At 36.9% G+C, this 24753-nt stretch overlaps 1 protein-coding gene across 1 annotated transcript in view; it reads left to right on the top strand.

Annotated features, from left to right (window-relative positions):
* The window catches only part of SYNE1 (spectrin repeat containing nuclear envelope protein 1), a 780519-nt gene that overhangs the window by 694689 nt on the left and 61077 nt on the right, over positions 1-24753 (top strand). The window contains 4 exon segments of the mRNA XM_053711805.1: positions 2154-2316; positions 12092-12279; positions 14397-14547; positions 23032-23214. Of these exon segments, the coding sequence (XP_053567780.1) occupies positions 2154-2316; positions 12092-12279; positions 14397-14547; positions 23032-23214 (685 nt within the window).

Raw genomic sequence — 24753 nt, 5'->3', positions numbered from 1 at the left:
TCTACTCCAGAATTTTTTTAATAGATAGATAATCCCTTTATTACCCATTAGCACAATGCTATTTACATGGCACATGAAGCGCTGTCTAGCTGTGAAAAACTGTAAAAATCCACTGAGATAAGAGGCAACCTTCAAGGGATTAGACATTAGAATATGAGCCTTCATAGGCTTAGCTTTCAACAAAGAATACCAAGAAAACAAAGCAAATTTGATGATAGAAGTAAATTGGAAAGTTGTTTAAAATTACATGCCCTATCTGAATCATGAAATTCTAATTCTGACTAGACTGTTCCTTTAAATAAAAAATAGAATTTTATTTTGTATGTCTGGAACTATCTTTATGAATTTTAAAAGCTTTAAATAAACAGAATATGGAACACCCAAAAGGAGGGGTGGATGGGCAGACCAGGAGTATCATATACAACATAACTGGTACAGAATTATTCTTATCATTCTTGGTCAATGCACCATCCACTTTCAGGCTTTCCATTTGCAATTTTTGAGAGTCTTTAATGGAATATAAAAGCCCAAAAATAAAATTTCCTAATGTTCTAGAGGATTTTATTATTGCCCTAATGCACTATTCCTTGCATATAACTTTGTACCCTTTCAAAGGGGCCCTAGGCAAGCACTTTAAAAAATAAACAAAAAAATAAAGAATCTTTACTTTGTCAAACTTTTTGTAGCTGGTCTCACAAAAGCTATAATTATTGTGCCTAGCAATCAATACTGTTATACTCATGTGTCTAACATGCAATTGTAAGCAATGCACGTGCATTCTATTTCCTCCATGTGAATATTTATATAACTTGTTGGGATTTCTGGGCAACAAGGGTAGTGTGTGAAGTAAGTCCTGTCATCTGTTCTAAATTTATGAATGCAATGTCAGAGGTTAAGTATCTGTCTTCAGTTGTGTTTTATATGTTATGGTTCTTGCCATGTGTTGTTATTGCATAAAAACTCTTCTGTTAAAAACTAAAAAGAACATATAAGTGCTACAATAAAATGCTTTAAATGTGTTTTATTGGGCTATTGCTAACAATGTATACTGAATACTTCTTGGAAAGAGCAAGCAGAGATTATTGCCTAGAATTTTGATAAGATGATTGGCTATACAATAATTGGTTCTTACTTTTATGAAATGGAGGATTTTAATCACACCCTTTTTATCTTCTCCATAATGTAAATTATTTTTTTTGCCCTGGAAATAAACTTCACTTAGCAGAAAATCAAACCTATCTTTTGCTGATGAGAGCTAATGAACTTAAAGTGGCTGTCCAGAGGTGTTTTTGTTTTCCCTGCACCTACCCCATAAGGGGTTTTTATATGGTTCAACACGGTACTGGAAGCAAAAAAGAATGGGGTGTTTAATATCTCATTTGCATATCTTACCCAGAGTTCTCTGGTGCATTAGTAATGATGTATACAGAATACTTCTGCGGAAGAGCAAGCAGTGATTCTTGATTTGTGATTAGATTGTAAATTCTAGATTGTAAGTTCCCACGGGAATAGGGCCCTCAATCCCTCCTGTATGTGTTTGTAAATGTTGTCCTGTATCTTACAAGTCTTGTATTGTTTTATCTAAATGAATTGTATCCATGGACAGCGCTGCGGAATATGTTGGCACTTAATAAATAAAGTATAATAATAATTAGATAAGCTGATTGGCTATACAATAGTTTTTGTGCCTCTTACTTTTATGAAAGAGAGGATTTTAATCTCACGCTTTTTATCTTCACCATAACTTAAATTAATATTTTTGCCCTGGAAATAAGCTTCACTTATCAGCAAATCAAACCTATCGTTTGCAAATGAGCTCAAATTGGCTCTCTGGAAGTGTTTTTGTTTTTCATGCACCTACCCCATAAGGGAATTTCTATGGTTAAAAATAGTACTTTAAACAATAAAGCATGGGAGCTTTTATGTCTAATTTGCATATCTTACCCAGAGTTCTCTGGTGCATTAGTAACGATGTATACAGAATACTCCTGAGGAAAAGCAAGTGGGGGTCGTTGCCTAGCTGTGCTAATTGGCTATTCAATCATTTTTGTGGCTCTTACTATTATTTGCATATAGCTATGTGTTTAAACCCCATAAAAATAATAAGTGGTTTTGGTGTGGCGCATGTAATAACTATTACTTTTGTTATGCAGAGTGAAGAAACTTAAGGAGACGTTGGTTGCAGTGCAACAGCTGGACAAGAACATGAGCAGTCTAAGATCATGGCTGGTCCACATAGAATCTGAGCTGTCCAAGCCTATCGTGTATGAAACCAGCGATTCCGAGGAGATACAAAGGAAACTAAATGAGCAGCAGGTAAACCCCAAATAAATAAGGTACAAGACTCTTGCCTGTTGCAGGAGCAAAACCATGAAAGTTGTTAGCATTGGCACCGGTTCGTGGGCGGCTGTCGATGCTCCATCTATGGACCTAACAGAAACTACTCAATGGCTTCCCCTTTAAACAGGTAAGGTACCATAGCAATGCCAAGACAAAATGGATGAGTGAAGCTGTGCTATGTAAGGGGCAGATTAGTCTGGAAAACATGGTTTCTGCTAAAGGGACATTTCCAGACAAAATTGGAACACACGGGTGCATTTCAGTTTTGAATAGAAGCATTTTTGCAATATATATGTATTAGCAGAAATGCTTCTTGTAAAAGCTATAGCTGTTTCAAGAGTGTACTTATATATGCTCAATGCACCAGCATTTTAACCACAGCGCTTGCTCAGAGAGCCTAAGGTGTTTGTACCATCTGGTACTGACTCATTTTGTTAATTGCTGACATGATACAATCCCCACTGGTTCTATGAGCAACTGAAATATTTAAAATGCTGGTGCTCTGAGAATATCTTGCTATGCTTCACATGCACGTGCAGAGAACAATTTTAACACTAAAACAGTGATAAGTTTCACTTGAAGCATTTTATGCCAATATATGTATATTGTAAATATGTTTCTATTCAAATATGTAATTCATCTATATGCATTTAAATTTTGACCGGAATGTCCCTTTAAAGGGACATTGAACACCTCTTGCTTTAGTGTTAAAACTAGGCTTTGTCCCACAGCCCCTAAAAGACGCCAAAAACATAATTTATGTAAGAACTTACCTGATAAATTCATTTCTTTCATATTAACAAGAGTCCATGAGCTAGTGACGTATGGGATATACATTCCTACCAGGAGGGGCAAAGTTTCCCAAACCTTAAAATGCCTATAAATACACCCCTCACCACACCCACAAATCAGTTTAACGAATAGCCAAGAAGTGGGGTGATAAGAAAAAAGTGCGAAGCATATAAAATAAGGAATTGGAATAATTGTGCTTTATACAAAAAAATCATAACCACCACAAAAAAGGGTGGGCCTCATGGACTCTTGTTAATATGAAAGAAATTAATTTATCAGGTAAGTTCTTACATAAATTATGTTTTCTTTCATGTAATTAACAAGAGTCCATGAGCTAGTGACGTATGGGATAATGAATACCCAAGATGTGGATCTTTCCACACAAGAGTCACTAGAGAGGGAGGGATAAAATAAAGACAGCCAATTCCTGCTGAAAATAATCCACACCCAAAATAAAGTTTAATGAAAAACATAAGCAGAAGATTCAAACCGAAACCACTGCCTGAAGTACCTTTCTACCAAAAACTGCTTCAGAAGAAGAGAATACATCAAAATGGTAGAATTTAGTAAAAGTATGCAAAGAGGACCAAGTCGCTGCTTTGCAAATCTGATCAACTGAAGCTTCATTCCTAAACGCCCAGGAAGTAGAAACTGACCTAGTAGAATGAGCTGTAATCCTCTGAGGCGGAGTTTTACCCGACTCAACATAGGCAAGATGAATTAAAGATTTCAACCAGGATGCCAAAGAAATGGCAGAAGCTTTCTGGCCTTTTCTAGAACCAGAAAAGATGACAAATAGACTAGAAGTCTTTCGGAAAGATTTAGTAGCTTCAACATAATATTTCAAAGCTCTAACAACATCCAAAGAATGTAACGATTTCTTCTTAGAATTCTTAGGATTAGGACATAATGAAGGAACCACGAATTCTCTACTAATGTTGTTGGAATTCACAACCTTAGGTAAAAATTCAAAAGAAGTTCGCAACACCGCCTTATCCTGATGAAAAATCAGAAAAGGAGACTCACAAGAAAGAGCAGATAATTCAGAAACTCTTCTGGCAGAAGAGATGGCCAAAAGGAACAAAACTTTCCAAGAAAGCAATTTAATGTCCAATGAATGCATAGGTTCAAACGGAGGAGCTTGAAGAGCTCCCAGAACCAAATTCAAACTCCATGGAGGAGAAATTGACTTAATGACAGGTTTTATACGAACCAAAGATTGTACAAAACAATGAATATCAGGAAGAATAGCAATCTTTCTGTGAAAAAGAACAGAAAGAGCAGAGATTTGTCCTTTCAAGGAACTTGCGGACAAACCCTTATCTAAACCATCCTGAAGAAATTGTAATATTCTCGGAATTCTAAAAGAATACCAAGAAAAATGATGAGTAAGACACCAAGAAATATAAGTCTTCCAGACTCTATAATATATCTCTCTAGATACAGAATTACGAGCCTGTAACATAGTATCAATCACAGAGCCAGAGAAACCTCTTTGACTAAGAATCAAGCGTTCAATCTCCATACCTTTAAGTTTAAGGATTTCAGATCCGGATGGAAAAAAGGACCTTGCGACAGAAGGTCTGGTCTTAACGGAAGAGTCCATGGTTGGCAAGATGCCATCCGGACAAGATCCGCATACCAAAACCTGTGAGGCCATGCCGGAGCTATTAGCAGAACAAACGAGCATTCCCTCAGAATCTTGGAGATTACTCTTGGAAGAAGAACTAGAGGCGGAAAGATATAGGCAGGATGATACTTCCAAGGAAGTGATAATGCATCCACTGCCTCCGCCTGAGGATCCCGGGATCTGGACAGATACCTGGGAAGTTTCTTGTTTAGATGAGAGGCCATCAGATCTATCTCTGGAAGTCCCCACATTTGAACAATCTGAAGAAATACCTCTGGGTGAAGAGACCATTCGCCCTGATGCAACGTTTGGCGACTGAGATAATCCGCTTCCCAATTGTCTACACCTGGGATATGAACCGCAGAGATTAGACAGGAGCTGGATTCCGCCCAAACCAGAATTCGAGATACTTCTTTCATAGCCAGAGGACTGTGAGTCCCTCCTTGATGATTGATGTATGCCACAGTTGTGACATTGTCTGTCTGAAAACAAATGAACGATTCTCTCTTCAGAAGAGGCCAAAACTGATGAGCTCTGAAAATTGCACGGAGTTCCAAAATATTGATCGGTAATCTCACCTCCTGAGATTCCCAAACTCCCTGTGCCGTCAGAGATCCCCACACAGCTCCCCAACCTGTAAGACTTGCATCTGTTGAAATTACAGTCCAGGTCGGAAGAACAAAAGAAGCCCCCTGAATTAAACGATGGTGATCTGTCCACCACGTTAGAGAGTGTCGAACAATCGGTTTTAAAGATATTAATTGAGATATCTTCGTGTAATCCCTGCACCATTGGTTCAGCATACAGAGCTGAAGAGGTCGCATGTGAAAACGAGCAAAGGGGATCGTGTCCGATGCAGCAGTCATAAGACCTAGAATTTCCATGCATAAGGCTACCGAAGGGAATGATTGTGACTGAAGGTTTCGACAAGCTGTAATCAATTTTAGACGTCTCTTGTCTGTTAAAGACAGAGTCATGGACACTGAATCTATCTGGAAACCCAGAAAGGTTACCCTTGTTTGAGGAATCAAAGAACTTTTTGGTAAATTGATCCTCCAACCATGATCTTGAAGAAACAACACAAGTCGATTCGTATGAGACTCTGCTAAATGTAAAGACTGAGCAAGTACCAAGATATCGTCCAAATAAGGAAATACCACAATACCCTGTTCTCTGATTACAGACAGAAGGGCACCGAGAATCTTTGTGAAAATTCTTGGAGCTGTAGCAAGGCCAAACGGTAGAGCCACAAATTGGTAATGCTTGTCTAGAAAAGAGAATCTCAGGAACTGAAAATGATCTGGATGAATCGGAATATGCAGATATGCATCCTGTAAATCTATTGTGGACATATAATTCCCTTGCTGAACAAAAGGCAATATAGTCCTTACAGTTACCATCTTGAACGTTGGTATCCTTACATAATGATTCAATAATTTTAGATCCAGAACTGGTCTGAAGGAATTCTCCTTCTTTGGTACAATGAAGAGATTTGAATAAAACCCCATCCCCTGTTCCGGAACTGGAACTGGCATAATTACTCCAGCCAACTCTAGATCTGAAACACAATTCAGAAATGCTTGAGCTTTCACTGGATTTACTGGGACACGGGAAAGAAAAAATCTCTTTGCAGGAGGTCTCATCTTGAAACCAATTCTGTACCCTTCTGAAACAATGCTCTGAATCCAAAGATTGTGAACAGAATTGATCCAAATTTCTTTGAAAAAACGTAACCTGCCCCCTACCAGCTGAACTGGAATGAGGGCCGTACCTTCATGTGAACTTAGAAGCAAGCTTTGCCTTTCTAGCAGGCTTGGATTTATTCCAGACTGGAGATGGTTTCCAAACTGAAACTGCTCCTGAGGACGAAGGATCAGGCTTTTGTTCTTTGTTGAAACGAAAGGAACGAAAACGATTGTTAGCCCTGTTTTTACCTTTAGATTTTTTATCCTGTGGTAAAAAAGTTCCTTTCCCACCAGTGACAGTTGAAATAATAGAATCCAACTGAGAACCAAATAATTTGTTTCCCTGGAAAGAAATGGAAAGTAGAGTTGATTTAGAAGCCATATCAGCATTCCAAGTCTTAAGCCATAAAGCTCTTCTGGCTAAGATAGCTAGAGACATAAACCTAACATCAACTCTAATAATATCAAAAATGGCATCACAGATAAAATTATTAGCATGCTGAAGAAGAATAATAATATCATGAGAATCACGATTTGCTACTTGTTGCGCTAGGGTTTCCAACCAAAAAGTTGAAGCTGCAGCAACATCAGCCAATGATATAGCAGGTCTAAGAAGATTACCTGAACACAGATAAGCTTTTCTTAGAAAGGATTCAATTTTTCTATCTAAAGGATCCTTAAACGAGGTACCATCTGACGTAGGAATGGTAGTACGTTTAGCAAGGGTAGAAATAGCCCCATCAACTTTAGGGATTTTGTCCCAAAATTCTAACCTGTCAGGCGGAACAGGATATAATTGCTTAAAACGTTTAGAAGGAGTAAATGAATTACCCAATTTATCCCATTCTTTGGAAATCACTGCAGAAATAGCATTAGGAACAGGAAAAACTTCTGGAATAACCGCAGGAGCTTTAAAAACCTTATCCAAACGTATAGAATTAGTATCAAGAGGACTAGAATCCTCTATTTCTAAAGCAATTAGTACTTCTTTAAGTAAAGAGCGAATAAATTCCATCTTAAATAAATATGAAGATTTATCAGCATCAATCTCTGAGATAGAATCCTCTGAATCAGAAGAGTCCAAAGAATCAGAATGATGGTGTTCATTTAAAAATTCATCTGTAGAGAGAGAAGATTTAAAAGACTTTTTACGTTTACTAGAAGGAGAAATAACAGACAAAGCCTTCTTTATGGATTCAGAAACAAAATCTCTTATGTTATCAGGAACATTCTGCACCTTAGATGTTGAGGGAACTGCAACAGGCAATGGTACATTACTAAAGGAAATATTATCTGCTTTAACAAGTTTGTCATGACAATTATTACAAACAACAGCTGGAGGAATAGCTACCAAAAATTTACAGCAGATACACTTAGCTTTGGTAGATCCAGCAGGCAGTGATTTTCCTGTAGTATCTTCTGGCTCAGATGCAACGTGAGACATCTTGCAATATGTAAGAGAAAAAACAACATATAAAGCAAAATAGATCAAATTCCTTATAAGACAGTTTCAGGAATGGGAAAGAATGCCAAATATCAAGCTTCTAGCAACCAGAAGCAAATGAAAAATGAGACTGAAATAATGTGGAGACAAAAGCGACGCCCATATTTTTTAGCGCCAAATAAGACGCCCACATTATTTGGCGCCTAAATGCTTTTGGCGCCAAAAATGACGCCACATCCGGAACGCCGACATTTTTGGCGCAACATAACGTCAAAAAAATGACGTAACTTCCGGCGACACGTATGACGCCGGAAACGGAAAATAATTTTTGTGCCAAAAAAGTCCGCGCCAAGAATGACGCAATAAAATGAAGCATTTTCAGCCCCCGCGAGCCTAACAGCCCACAGGGAAAAAAGTCAAATTTTTGAGGTAAGAAAAATATGATAATTCAATGCATAATCCCAAATATGAAACTGACTGTCTGAAAATAAGGAAAGTTGAACATTCTGAGTCAAGGCAAATAAATGTTTGAATACATATATTTAGAACTTTATAAATAAAGTGCCCAACCATAGCTTAGAGTGTCACAAAAAATAAGACTTACTTACCCCAGGACACTCATCTACATGTTTGTAGAAAGCCAAACCAGTACTGAAACGAGAATCAGTAGAGGTAATGGTAAATATAAGAGTATATCGTCGATCTGAAAAGGGAGGTAAGAGATGAATCTCTACGACCGATAACAGAGAACCTTATGAAATAGACCCCGTAGAAGGAGATCACTGCATTCAATAGGCAATACTCTCTTCACATCCCTCTGACATTCACTGCACGCTGAGAGGAAAACCGGGCTCCAACTTGCTGCGGAGCGCATATCAACGTAGAATCTAGCACAAACTTACTTCACCACCTCCCTTGGAGGCAAAGTTTGTAAAACTGATTTGTGGGTGTGGTGAGGGGTGTATTTATAGGCATTTTAAGGTTTGGGAAACTTTGCCCCTCCTGGTAGGAATGTATATCCCATACGTCACTAGCTCATGGACTCTTGTTAATTACATGAAAGAAAAGCACATTAACCTGCAAGTGCTGCAAATCAACTAAATGGTTGCAGCATTTTGAAAACCTCAATAACAAATGTTGCTTTTTGACCTCTAGAAAAGGTGGGACAAAGAAAAATGTTTGCACAGAAATTTTACATCAGGTGTTTAATGTCCCTTTAAATTAGATTTGTTTCTTTGTTGCATCTTTAAAGTTATATTTAAACTTTTAGAAAAATGCTTAATATTATTTTTTTAATTTTTTTATGCTTTGGAGAAGTGTCTGTCTACCAATAGAACAGTGGGAGTTGTCCTTATCGCCAAGTTAGCTTCTATTTTATATATCAGTTTGCTATCTTACACTTCCTGTGAGACATCTAAGCAAAAAAGCATTATTATTTTTTGTGAATCAACATACATTTTTCAAAAAGTAATGAACTTGATTACATTTTAAAGTGATATTCCAGTATCTAAACCTTTTCACATATTCTTAGTGAAACGTCCATGAACATTTAGTCAGTCACACAATATGAACTGAAAATAAATGAATAATAAATCTAAACTTTTCCTGTTCAGAAGCCAATGACGTGTTCCGATCAGAATCCGCATACAAATTGAGATGTGGTTTATAGGCACGCATAAACACAAAAAAGAACACACGTGTCATTAAAAATCCTGCAATAGCTTAAAGGGACAGGAAGATACATTTTTAAACAACTTCCAAATGTACTTTTATTATTAAAGGGACATAATACTCATATGCTAAATCACTTGAAACTGATGCAGTATAACTGTAAAAAGCTGACAGGAAAATATCACTTGAGCATCTCTATGTAAAAAAGGAAAATATTTTACCTCACAATCTCCTCAGCTCAGCAGAGTAAGTGCTGTGTAAAAAGTTATACTTCACCTGCTCCCAGCTGCAGGTAAAAAAAAAATAAAAAAATGAAGAAATGAACAGCAGCCAATCAGCATCAGCAGTGCTGAGGTCATGAACTCTGACTGTGATCTCATGAGATTTGACTTAACTCTCATGAGATTTCATAGTAAGCTTCCTTTACCTGATTGGTGAAATAATATGAGAGTTCACGAGGCTCATCCCCTAAGCTGTCCTAGGACACACTAAAATGCTGCTTAGAAATCCTTTACAATGGGATGTGGCTACTGAGGAATTTTTGAGGTAAAATATCTTTCTTTTTTACATAGAGATGTTCAGGAGATATTTTCTAGTCAACTTTTTACAGCTATGCTGCATCACTTTCAAGTGTTTAAACATTTGGGTATTATGGCCCTTTAAATGTGCTTCATTCCCTTTGTATCCTTTGCTAAAGGAACAGCATTGCACTACTAGCAGCTAGCTGAACACATATAGTTAGCCAATCTCAAGAGACAAATGTATGCAGGCACCAATCATCAGCTAGCTCCCACTAGTTTAGGATATGTGCATATTCTTTTTCAACAATGGATACCAAGAGAACACAACACATTTGAAAATAGAAGTGATTTTAAAAGTGTCTTAAAATTACATGCTCTACCTGATTCTTGGAAGTTTAATTTTGACTTTCCTATTCCTTTAACCATTACAAGGAAATCCATGACAATCCAGTTTATAAATTATTTGTGCTTTGACTAGAATGACTAAAAGGATCAAAGGTTGCACTTATTCTAAATGAGCGTCAGTGATTTATGTATACACTTTATTTACAAATAAACTGGAGCATTTAATTTAATATATGTTAAACAAAAGTAAACTAGTTTTTTCCTTCTGTATTGAATTTTAAAACCATTTAAGACTGAGATTTGGTTATCAAAATTTGTAGGGTTTTGTAAATCTCCATCAATTCAGGGACATATCCCTTGAAAACCCACTTGAGTATTATTACCTAAGCTAAGGTCTTTCCTGTAACCAATCAGAGGTCAAATATTAATCAGCTGCTACATTTTTCAAATATTCATCCCAGAATTTCTTCAAAAGTGGAAAAATCGCAGAGGTAAATTAGAGGAAAATAATTCAAAATTTATAATAAATGTTTTTTCGAAAGTAAGTTTACTAAGCATAATTAAACTTTTTATGGAGGATTTCATTTTAAATTTAATGTCCCTTTAATGTTTGCAAACATTGTAAATTCTTTCATTTTTGTGCCTGATTTTCCCACCACTGGTTTGTGTCAAATATTAGATAGAATTTGTAACATTTGGTTGTTACTGAAAACTAATTTTCTTTTTGGTCTTTAATGAATATATTGACTCTATTTCAGGTATTGCATTATAGAACACGGTATCAGAGATTTTCTTCACGATTCAGTGTATAATAACGCCATAATGGCGGTTATCTGGTTTGTCTTATATTTCAGCGTACTGTTTAGTAGTGCTTTCAGTTGAACTATACACAAAACAGGACCTTTTTCTGCCACATATTTACAAAGGAGACACAGGCACATTCCATTCATGTGAACAGCATGAGTTAAAAGATATCAACATTCTATTAAGACGTGTCCCTAAAGAACTTATTACAAGTTGTAACTTGTCCTTAAATCATTTGGAATTACTGAAGGTGTAAAGCAGCAATATATCCACATTACTTTCAGCCTCTTATGATATAAACAAATTTAGAGTTAAAGGGACACTGAACCCAATTTTTTTTCTTTTATTATTCAGCTAGAGCATGCATTTTTAAGCAACTTTCTAATTTACTTCAATTATCAATTTTTCTTTGTTCTCTTGGTATCTTTATTTGAAAAAGCAGGAATGTAAGCTTACGAGCCGGCCTATTTTTGGTTCAGCACCCTGGATAACGCTTGCTGATTGGTGGCTGCATTTAGCCACCAATCAGCAAACTGTACTCACCAAAGATGGGCTGGCTCGTAAGCTTACATTCCTGCTTTTTCAAATTAAGATACCAAGAGAACAAAGTAAAAATTGATAATAGGAGTAAATTAGAAAGTTGTTTAAAATTGCATGCTCTATCTGAATCATGAAAGGAAAAAAATGGGTTAAGTATCCCTTTAATTTTTTATTGGTGTCTGCAGAAATAAATTACTGATAGCATATTTATATGCATTTTTATGCCTTCTATAATCTTACTCAATGTCTCTAAAAAAAAAAGTGACTTTAAATAAGTTTCCATTTCTATTAGATTGTCACCAAGTAATTTCTGTTTCAGGAGCTGCAAAGAGACATCGAAAAGCACAGTACTGGAGTAGCATCTGTCCTAAATCTATGTGAAGTTCTTCTACATGACTGTGACGCATGCGCCACCGACACGGAGTGTGAATCCATTCAGCAGGCTACACGAAGCCTTGATCGGAGATGGAGAAACATCTGTGCGATGTCTATGGAAAGGAGACTGAAGTAAGTTTCCAAATACCAAGGAGTACACATTTGCTTTCAAATGACATTTAACATATTTCAAAAGGAAAAATGAGAAAGTGGTTTTTGACTAGTTGTGTTATATTATTTGTACGTAAGAACAGAAGGAAATTTTGGTGGAGGTATTTGATTATTTACTGTAATATTGTCTGTCAATTATTTTTTAAATAAATGCTACTTTTCAGATTTTGTTAAAGGGACACAAAACCCAAATGTTTTTTTCTTTCATGATTCAGATGGAGCACGCAATTTTAAGCAACTTTCTAATTTACTCCTTTTATATATTTTTCTTTGTTCTCTTGCTATCTTGCTTTGCCTACACGTAGCCACCAATCAGCAAGCGCTACCCAGGTGCTGAACCAAAAATGGGATGGCTCCTAAGCTTACATTCCTGCTTTTCCAATAAAGATAGCAAGAGAATGAAAAAAAATAGAAATGTGCTTAAAATTTCGTGCTTTGAGGCCTATGTATTAAAGGTCTTGCGGACCTGAACCGACAGTGCGGATCAGGTCCGCAAGACCTCGCTGAATGCGGAGAGCAATACGCTCTCCGTATTCAGCATTGTACCAGCATCTCACAAGAGTTGCTGGTGCAACGCCGCCCCCTGCAGACTCGCGGGTGTCAATCAACCTGATCGTACTAGATCGGGTTGAATTGTGGACGATTCCGGTCCGCCTGCTCAGAGCAAGCGGACAGGGTTATGGAGCAGCGGTCTTTTGCGCGTATTTCAAGTTTTAAAGTAAAAAGTTTGCGCTCCGCATTAAAGTGGCGTGTGCAAAAAGGCAAAGTTCCAATATCGCTACCGTGTTAACGTATTCCCCCATAGACTTCAATGGAGCTCGAAAAGTGGAAAAAAACTTACACCCAACAAGTATCAAAAACCTGATTGCGTTTTCTCAAGTGCCCTAACCCGAGATTAAATATTAATATTTCACATTCCAATGTTCTTCACACAGAAGAATATGTTCTATTTATTCATAAATACATATATATATATATATATATATATATATATATATATATATATATGATGTTTTTTAGTAAAAGATATATCTATTCCTATATGTATATATAGATGATTATATATTGGTATAGATATATATAGGAATATATATTTAAAAATACTTAGAACATATGCCCCTATGTGAAGAACATTGGAATGTGAAATATTTACAGTAAATACACAGTTAAACACTTTATAAAATATTAATATTGCATTGCTTTCAGCTACTTGACTGCAAAGGGCTCCAATACACTTATATATATCTATATATGTCTGTAAATACATATATACATATACAGTATAAATACATATGTACACATATAAAATATATATACATACATATACATATTTAGCTATATGTATGTGTGTATCTCTATGTTAAAGCCATTTGCAGCTTTTTGTTTTCTAACACCTGAGACCTTATATCTTTGAACCCTTATAACTTTTTAATGCAATTTTCTTTTTTTTAAATCATTTTTATTAGACAGTGTTATTATGAGTGTAACTGTACTTTTAAATGTATTTTTTATGTTTTGTTCAACTTTTTAGTCTAGCGTAGCAAACGCATTTACTTTCAACTTGTAATACGCAGGCTTCTTCCGATGCGCGCAAAGAGCCACAACATACCCTTTTTTGCTTGCACGCAACTGTTAGCGCACCATTTGTAATCTAGCCCTAAATGTGTTTAGTAATTGTTGGCCTTTTAATTAAAAAAATAATAAAAAAAAAAAGAAGTGCCAAACAGAGGGTAAACAATACGTTTACTTATTCCCCTTAGTAATTTACCATGTGCTTACAGTTCTACCGTGTTTATAATGTTCATTTGTTCATTTCTATGTGTATGGCTTCAACACGACAGCAACTGGTTTAATCCAGTAGAAGCCGTTGTACATTTATCCAGTATAAATGTCATGACCTGGCTAGCCGCCACTTTTTTTCTCCTGCCACAGCTGTTGCCTGTAAATCACACAGTGTGTATGAGAGTCCAAGGCTAGGCCTTGCCTAGGTAAGAAGGTCTAGTTATATTGACTAAGGCAAGCAACCAATCAGATGCTTATATATATATATATATATATAATTTTTTTTTTACTTGTAGAATTGAAGAAACATGGAGGCTGTGGCAGAAGTTCTTTGATGACTTCTCAAGATTTGAAGATTGGCTTCAGAATTCTGAAAGGACAGCTGCCTTCCCCAGTTCGTCTGGTGTGCTATATACGGTGGCCAAAGAGGAGCTGAAGAAATTTGAGGTGACCAAACCTGGCATTTTCCCCCCAAAAATTATAATAGAACATTATAAATTCTTAGATCCAGAAGGTTCAATGAGTCTCCATATTTCCTTATGTATAATCTTAAAGAAATAGAAAAGGTAAAATTAAAGGGACAGTCTACACCAGAATGTTTATTGTTTAAAAAGATAGATAATCCCTTTATTACCCATTCCCCAGCTTTGCATAACCAACACTGTTATATGAATACACTTTTTACCTCTGTGATTTCCTTGTATCTAAGCCTCTGCCCCCTTATTTCAGCTCTGCTAACAGACTTGCATTTTAGCCAATCAGTGCTGACTCCTAGTTAACTCTACGGGCGTGAGCACACTGTTATCTATATGTCACACATGAACTAATGCCCTTTAGTTGTGAAAAACTGTCAAAATGCATTCAGATAAGAGACGGCCCTTAAGGGCTAAGAAATTAGCATATGAGCCTACCTAGGTTTAGCTTTCAACTAAGAATACAAAGAGAAGAAAGCAAAATTGATGATAAAAGTAAATTGGAAAGTTGTTTAAAATTACCTGCCCTATCTGAATCATGAGTTTATTTTTGACTAGACTGTCACTTTAAACTTGCATGATTTAGACAGAAAATTTAATTTTAAGACAATTTTAAATTAATTTCTATTTTCATATTTACTTTGTTGTCTTGGTATCCATTGTAGAAAAATAATATTTACAAACTGATTGGTGGCGCACATGTGTCTCTTGTCATTGGCTCACCAGATATGTTCTGTTGGCTCCCAGTAGTACACCGCTGCTCTGGGGCTGACTTTAAAGGGATATGAAACCCCACATTGTTCTATTGTGATTCAGACAGTGCATACAATTAAAAAAAAAAGTTTCCAATTGGCTTTTATTATCAAATTTGTTTCTATTCCATTGTATTTTTTGTTAAACAGATACCTAAGTAGGCATCTGGAGCACTACGTGGCAGGAAATTAGTGCTGACATATAGTGCTCTTGGAAATGGATAACATTCTTGCCAAACTGCTGCCATATAGTATTCCAGACACATGCACGCGCCTAAGTTTATGCCCCTGCTTTTCAATAAAAGATACCAGGAGAATGAAGAAAATTTGATAATAGAAGTAGATTAGAAAGTTGTTTAAAATTGCATTCTCTAACGGAATCATGGAAGAAACGTTTTGGGTTTCTGGTCCTTTTGACTACACGTTTAGTCCCTTTGCAGTGCAGCAATAAAATGCTTTAACTTATTAGAGTGCTTTCTTTTTGCACTGGTTTATCCTATTAAAGGGACATTCTACTGCAGAAAAACATGCTCTAATTCATTATAAAATGTGACTTGATTGGCATCTAATCCTTTGTCTTTATGGTAGAAGTGATAAAAAAAAGAATTCCCGCAATATGTATAAGGCTGTTTTCAGAATTAAATTTACCCTTAAAGGGACAGCAAAGGCAACATTAAACTTTTATAATTCAGATAGCGCATGCAATTTTAAATAACTTTCCAAGTTACTTCTGTTATCAAATTTGCTTTGTTCTCTTGGTATATTTTATTGAAGAGTAAAACTAGGTAGGCTCATAAGAACTCAGGAGTGTGCATGTCTTTAGTACTCTATGGCAGCAGTCTATTGTATGACAAAGATACAAATAATCTTGCCTACACCTAGTTTTACTCTTCAGTCAAAGATACCAAGAGAACAAAGTTCATTTGACAACAGAAGTAAATTGGAACGCTCTATCCGAATCATGAAAGTTTATTTTTGTCTTTACTGTCCCTTTAAAAGGCAATATGAACCAGTTTAATGGGCCTTTTGCTTCTTATCTGACATAAACCCCCCCCCCCCGATGTTTTTATGTTATTGCAAATAAATGAACATTTGAGCCTTACACAAACAACTGCATTTAGTCAGTCCTTGTGAAATGAGTCAGTATAATATCTAAGACATGAGATATACAACAGCTGCTGCCTATAACCTCCCCAGCTGTCAACCAGAAACACCTGCTGTATTATTTGTCGCCTCCCCTTCTACACTAAACAACTGACATGAAAAACAGAAGCTTTGTACAATGTAATATTTCATTTAGAAAGTACAACTGCCAATCACTTTAGTAGCCATTCACAGAATCATCATACAGTTTCTAGATGAAACCACATCAAACAACTTAGAACAGTCATACTCATATTAAATGGAAACAACCAGCTAATATGCTACTGATTTTAGCATCAAGTGTTTGTTGTCACTTGCATGTGTCTGACGCGTCTGGACACATGAGCTTTTGCCAAAATGACAATCGACTGCAGATGATTAAAGTGCTATTGTAATATTTTTACTCATACAAAAATAACAACTGCATTAAACCTTAAAAATAAATGCAGAGCTATATATAAGCCATTATAAGCACACAGGCTGTTATGTTAACAGCTACCCTTCTATTATAGAACTAGTTATACCTTTAAAAGGACTTAAAAGTCAAAATTAAACTTATACACATAGAACATGCAATTTTCAGAGACTTATAAATTTACTTCTATTATAAAATTTGCTTTGTTCTTTTTGTATCCTTTGTTTAAAAAAACATACCTATAGACACTATAGAGGCTCAGGAGCAGCAGTGCACTACTGGTAGCTAGCTGGTGATTGGTTGCTGCACATCTGTCTTTTCAGATGTGTTTGGAGAGCTTCCAGTAGTGTATTGCTTTTCTGAAGCTGACATTATGTGTTTGACCCCTTTTGTGGTAGTTACATGCCAGCAACAATGTGATATTAAAGTTCACTAATTAGATCAGCGCATTTTGTTTTAGGACAATAAACACCTCTTGCTTTTGTGTGAAAATTGTGCTTTGTTTTACACTCCCTAGAGATGCCATAAAGAGAGTGATATGCAAATGCTGCAAATCAATAAGCTGGTTTACACAATTTGCAGAATTTTAATCACCTGTGTGGGGCGTAGCACAATTTTACACAAAAGCAAGAGGTGTTTAATGTCCCTTTGGGTAACCATATCTAATGATTTTCCTACAAAAATTCATATAGACGTAATGGTGAATTTGTAGAGAAAAATCTTTCTAAGCTTTTTGAAAAAGATTAGTATATACCCCTAGTTAGTAAAATGCAATATAACTGTCTGGGGTGTGTTGTTATATAAGAAGGCAGATTCCTTCTATGTAATCCTTGTATCTCCATGGATTTTAAAAGAAATGTGACAGGAAAGAGTTAAGCCCGGATGACAACATGGAAGAAGGGGTTATTTGACCCCACTTGGAAGAGAACAAGGGATTAGGCAGAGGACAAGGGGTGGGTTTTAGGTGGGGACAGGAAGTGAGGTTAGCCTGTTATTAGGAGCAGCACGGTGAGGAGCAGTTCCTCCCTCCCTGGATGTATACAGAGCGGGGTGCTTGCTTGGGTTGTTAGAGGCTTACGCCTGTCATAATGTGGCTGGTACCTCCTGTTTGGTCTACAGGGGAGAAGGCATTAATTGGGACGCCCACCCCCTGAGTTGTGAATTGAGGAAGGGCAAGCACTGTGAATTTGGTTATGTTAATAAAGAAACTGCAGTCTTTTTATTCCCAAGAAAATGGTGTAATTGTGTCTTTATGGGCTGGGTGGTTTGGAAATAACGACTTGACAATGTGGGGTCAAGTAGTTTGACACTTACCTATCATCTGCTTTTAAAAAGAAAATGATTGCGTTAAGAACTCCATCTTTAAGCACCATAAGTTTAGGTTAAAGTTGAAATATTTACAAGATCTCATATCATTTATTTTCCAGGCCATATGTCTTAAAAAAAGAATTGGCACAAGGGATAAAGGAGGACTGGAAGTGCCTCATTTATCGGTGTATAGAAAAGCGATTTTCTTACAACATGTAGTAGAATGGTCCCACAACAACACCAACAAGGCTTGGATCCACCAAGATAGGCAGATTTTTAAGCGGAATAATGTAGGAACATTGGCCTGGACCCTCCCTTCAAGCAGACCAAAAAACCTTCATAAATATCTAATGACAACAGAAACATTAGCTGAATGGGACAAGACAATAGCTACTAGTTCACAAATATCTTCCAGGTATTCTCCCCTCACACCCATAATCGAAAATACGGATCTTCCATACTGTAAGATGGGTTCCGGTATAAAACAACCATATAGTCTTCAAAAAGGCACCATGCAGTTTATATCCGAAAATAACATAACCAAAACACAAGGTCAGTTAGCAGAAGCCCACGAGGAAATTTTCTCGTCATGGCTTAGTTACAATCAATTACTCCATTACATCTCACACCACAAACATAAGAAAGATATGGGCAGAGATCTCAAACCTTTTGAAAAATTATGTATCCTAACTAATGTCCCAGGTCACCTCATATCCCTCTTATATAAACTGTTAGTTTCGGATGACCCTGCCACACTCCCTTCTTACACCTTAGCCTGGAATAGAGAGTTACCTAACGAGGTAGATCATGACTCTTGGATTAAAGCATTCACACTCACGAAACGCGCCTCAGTGTCCGCTTCAATACAAGAAATACATATAAAACTCTTAAGCCGTTGGTACTTAACTCCATCAAGGCTCCATAAAATATATCCTTCTTCGAACAACAATTGCTGGAGAGGTTGTGGAGAGGAGGGCTCCCTAGTACATATATGGTGGTCCTGCCCCAAATTGCATGACTACTGGGCCGAAATCTTTTCTATCATTTCGGGCTTGCTCGACATTCGCATACCAAACAATCCTGAGTGTATTCTGTTTAGTTCACTCCCCAAAATAGTAGACCCCGCGAAGCTGGCGCTTCTCCTGATAATGTTGACGGGTGCAAAAAAACGTATCCCTAAGAGATGGAAGAAACAATGCATCCCGTCTATAGCTGAATGGAAACAACAAGTGTCTGAACTCATTGCCCTGGAGAGATATCACTATCTCAAGATTGAGAAACTTGACACCTACGAGGTGATCCTGGCAGTTTGGAATAAAAAGATTTTGAGCAATCCTTCCTGTCCACCCCCAACTGAACCCCCCCCCCCCCCCCGGGCTTTTTTTTTTTTTTTTCCTTTTTCTTCACTCTCTTAATTCTTCCTCCCTCCCCCCTCCCCCTATCATGCCATTTTCTGGTTCATGACTACGGGTTGCAATGTAATCTTAGAAATGTAACCCAGTGGTTATATTTAGAATTTTATATGTTTAAATTGAAACATAAAAGAGTAACGAAAAAGGAAAATCAATTTCAAAATGCTTACAGAATCTTGTAAACTTTATGTATACGTTTATTGTTAACCTTTTTTGAAATACCTCAATAAAGCTATTTTGAAAGGAAAAAAAAAAAAAAAAAAGAATTGGCACAAAAAAAAAATGTGTTGAATATTGTACAACTGACTCCTATGGAGCAAATGTACACTGGCTTATAATGCTAACTTCCATAGGTTTACTGATAGATAGGGACACCATCACAAGCATGAAAACAACAAAGTAGTTTTGGTGTAATACACCTTAAAGTACTGTTTTTAGATACATGTTATATAGTTAAAGGGGCAGTGAATTAATACAGTTTTATATTTTAACCATCCATTTGTATTGTCAGATATATTTTTAGGCATGATCAGTGTATTGTATGATCAGGGATAGGCACAGACAAAGGCTGTGGCGGACATTTTCCAAAGTACAGACCTTAGTGAAGGACACCAAGGTACATTTTAAATTAAAAACATTATTTTATAGTGCTGGGTGTTATTATACTGATGCAGATATCACTGATCCTATAACCAGCCCTCCTCTGGCTATAACCATGTGCCAGTGTCACTACTGTGTCATTATATAGTGCTGGGTGTTATTATACTGATGCAGATACCACTGACCCTATAACCAGCCCTTGTCTGGCTATACCCATGTGCCAGTGTCACTACTGTGTCATTATATAGTGCTGGGTGTTATTATACTGATGCAGATACCACTGATCCTATAACCAGCCCTCCTCTGGCTATACCCATGTGCCAGTGTCACTACTGTGTCATTATATAGTGCTGGGTGTTATTATACTGATGCAGATATCACTGATCCTATAACCAGCCCTCCTCTGGCTATACCCATGTGCCAGTGTCACTACTGTGTCATTATATAGCACTGGGTGTTATTATACTGATGCAGATACCACTGATCCTATAACCAGCCCTCCTCTGGCTATACCCATAAGCCAGTGTCACTACTGTGTCATTATATAGCACTGGTTGTTATTATACTGATGCAGATACCACTGATCCTATAGCCAGCCCTCCTCTGGCTATACCCATGTGCCAGTGTCACTACTGTGTCATTATATAGCACTGGTTGTTATTATACTGATGCAGATACCACTGATCCTATAGCCAGCCCTCCTCTGGCTATACCCATGTGCCAGTGTCACTACTGTGTCATTATATAGTGCTGGGTGTTATTATACTGATGCAGATACCACTGACCCTATAACCAGCCCTTGTCTGGCTATACCCATGTGCCAGTGTTACTACTGTGTCATTATATAGTGCTGGGTGTTATTATACTGATGCAGATACCACTGATCCTATAACCAGCCCTCCTCTGGCTATACCCATGTGCCAGTGTCACTACTGTGTCATTATATAGTGCTGGGTGTTATTATACTGATGCAGATACCACTGATCCTATAACCAGCCCTCCTCTGGCTATACCCATGTGCCAGTGTCACTACTGTGTCATTATATAGTGCTGGGTGTTATTATACTGATGCAGATACCACTGACCCTATAACCAGCCCTCCTCTGGCTATAACCATGTGCCAGTGTCACTACTGTGTCATTATATAGTGCTGGGTGTTATTATACTGATGCAGATACCGCTGATCCTATAACCAGCCCTCCTCTGGCTATACCCATGTGCCAGTGTCACTACTGTGTCATTATATAGCACTGGGTGTTATTATACTGATGCAGATACCACTGACCGTGTAACCAGCCCTCCTCTGGCTATACCCATGTGCCAGTGTCACTACTGTGTCATTATAAAGTGCTGGGTGTTATTATACTGATGCAGATACCACTGATCCTATAACCAGCCCTCCTCTGGCTATACCCATGTGCCAGTGTCACTACTGTGTCATTATATAGCACTGGGTGTTATGATACTGATGCAGATACCACTGTTTCTATAACCAGCCCTCCTCTGGCTATACCCATGTGCCAGTGTCACTACTGTGTCATTATATAGCACTGGGTGTTATGATACTGATGCAGATACCACTGTTTCTATAACCAGCCCTCCTCTGGCTATACCCAAGTGCCAGTGTCACTTCTGTGTCATTATATAGTGTTGGGTGTTATTTTACTGATGCAGATACCACTGACCCTATAACCAGCCCTCCTCTGGCTATACCCATGTGCCAGTGTCACTACTGTGTTATTATATAGTGCTGGGTGTTATTATACTGATGCAGATACCACTGATTCTATAACCAGCCCTTCTCTGGCTATACCCATGTGCCAGTATCACTACTGTGTCATTATATAGTGCTGGGTGTTATTATACTGATGCAGATACCACTGATCCTATAACCAGCCCTTGTCTGGCTATACTCATGTGCCAGTGTCACTACTGTTTCTTTTTATAGTGCTGGGTGTTATTATACAGATGCAGATACACATCCAGAATTTCACTCAGGCTTTATTTATTCCATAACTTATCACCCAATATCGCTAGCAGTCTCTTGACAAGCCACTAACTTTATTCACACTACATATTTTGTTTTTATTTCTATTATTTAATTAGAAAGAAAAGATATACTAAAAAAAAAAAAGATATACAGACACCTTGCCTATCCCTGTGTATGTATATGTGTGTGTGTGTATGTATGTATGTGTGTATATATATATATATATATATATATATATATGTGTATATATATATATATATATATTTATATTTATTGTGCTTTGCTTTATTGCACTTCTAGATATTGCTTTTTTTTTACAAATTGAAGGGTTGTGGCAACCCTGTGTCGAGCAAGTCTATCAGCGCCATTTTTCCAACATATATACACATATAAACACATGCATACTCATATATATACATATATAAACACATACATACTCATATATACACATATAAACACATACATACTCCTATATACACATATAAACACATACATACTCATATATACACATATATACACATACATACTCATATATACACATAAAAACACATACATACTCATATATACACATATAAACACATACATACTCATATATACATATATAAACACATACATACTCATATATACACATATAAACACATACATACTCATATATACACATTGTGATATTCGCTTTATTCCTTGTGGTCTGAAACCAAACCTGCACTATTTCCAAAGTAAACCTGTGTGTGTGTGTGTGTGTGTGTGTGTGTATATATAAATATATATATATTTATTTATGTGTCAGTATATACTGTACATTATACATTTTTAATAATTTTAACATATACCTTTTTAGGCCTTCCAAAGACAAGTACATGAAAGCTTAACTCAGCTAGAATTAATCAACAAACAATATCGCCGCCTGGCTCGAGAAAACCGAACTGATTCTGCTTGCAGGTTGAAGCAGATGGTCCATGAAGGAAACCAACGATGGGATAACTTACAGAAGAGAGTTTCTTCTATCCTGAGGAGGTTGAAGGTTTGTTTCTAAGCAACAGATGCTGCATTTTTTCTCTCTCAATATACTGTAATACAATAATTTCACACTGTTTCAGTAGCAGATCCACTTCATAGATACATTTTAACTTTGACATAGAGTTATTTATATATAAATGTATATATATTCACTACAGTATTACTTGAATGATTTCTAAAATTGCTGTAAAATCTGGATAATGATCAAGAGCTAGTTAGTTCCTGTAAACGTCTATAAAGGTATACAATATCCTCCTGAATTATATTACACTAACTCTAACTTCACTTGGACAATTGGCAGAGTACCCAACTTTAAAACTTTAGTTATAAATATCCATCTATAAATAAATATCGCTCTCCTGAAAAGTGAGATAAGGTGAAAATGCACTAGACACGTGATCTACAAGTCTACTGAGTACCACATTATGTGCGTTACAACTGGTTGTGTAATATTTAATAAAAGAATGAAGAATAGAATTATATACTAAACGAGAGTGTTTAAAGTATTGTGTTGTTTAAAGGAACACTGAAAAAAATGCTTCGCTATTCACTTTTATTATCAGATGTATCACTTTCTCTTGTTATATTATATTGAAACTCTTTTAAAAGAGATACAAAAGTCCAGAAAGCAGCACCTCTTGTCTTGATCAAACTTTATTTGGACATCACCAAAGAGCTAAATCAGCACGACATTTCGGTCCATTGACATTGCTCTTTTAAAAGAGAGCATACTGACATAGGCTTAGTTTCATGCATGTGTCTTGAACACTATGGGCTCGATTTATCATCCACAGGCAGATAGGGGCGTACTGCTTCTCCTGCCCGCATTTACCATTGCACATGAGCGCTCAATGGTGTGCAAACCCGCCACCAGCCCAAGCACAGCCAACCAGGCGCTGGCAGTAGCTGTCAACCTCCCAGTCGGAAGAGACCGGGGAGATTGAAATTCTCCATCTAAGAGGTGGAGAACAGTGCAAGGAAGCAGCGGTCTGATGGCCGCTGGTTGATAAATCCTGACTGCAGGTTTGCTTGTGTGAACCTGCAGTCGAGGGGTGAGAATGGCTTGATAAATCGAGCCCTATATGGCAGCAGTGTTTGCAATAGTTTTATACATATATAGCACATGCATGTTCCTGAGCCTACTTTAGTATGCTTTCATGGAAAGGAGCTAATTATTTTTTTTAAAAAGTTAGCAATATTAATTCAATACACGGTTGTGTGGGATTTCCTTTTATAGATTTATAGATACATTTATTTGAACAAAAATTTGTGATGCTACAAGGTGTCCATACAGTTAAAGGGATAAAAAGGTCAACATTAAAAAATGCAGAAATGCATTTCAATTTGTAATAGAAGCATTTTTGTAATTTACTAGAAGCATTTTTGATAAAGAAAGTATAAGTTATTACTGTTTTTCAGTGGCATACGCACATATCCTGTGAGGGCCTGTGCACCAGTATTCAAGCTCAGAGAGCTGAAGATGGTGTGTATTGCTTCTGTAAAGACTTAATTTGTGTCATACGAGTCACTACTTACTCTCTGA

The sequence above is a fragment of the Bombina bombina genome, chromosome 4, assembly GCF_027579735.1.
Source record: "Bombina bombina isolate aBomBom1 chromosome 4, aBomBom1.pri, whole genome shotgun sequence".
Lineage (NCBI taxonomy): Eukaryota > Metazoa > Chordata > Amphibia > Anura > Bombinatoridae > Bombina > Bombina bombina.
The sequence above is the reverse complement of the archived record's forward strand: the minus strand, read 5'-3'. Positions and strand labels throughout refer to the sequence as shown.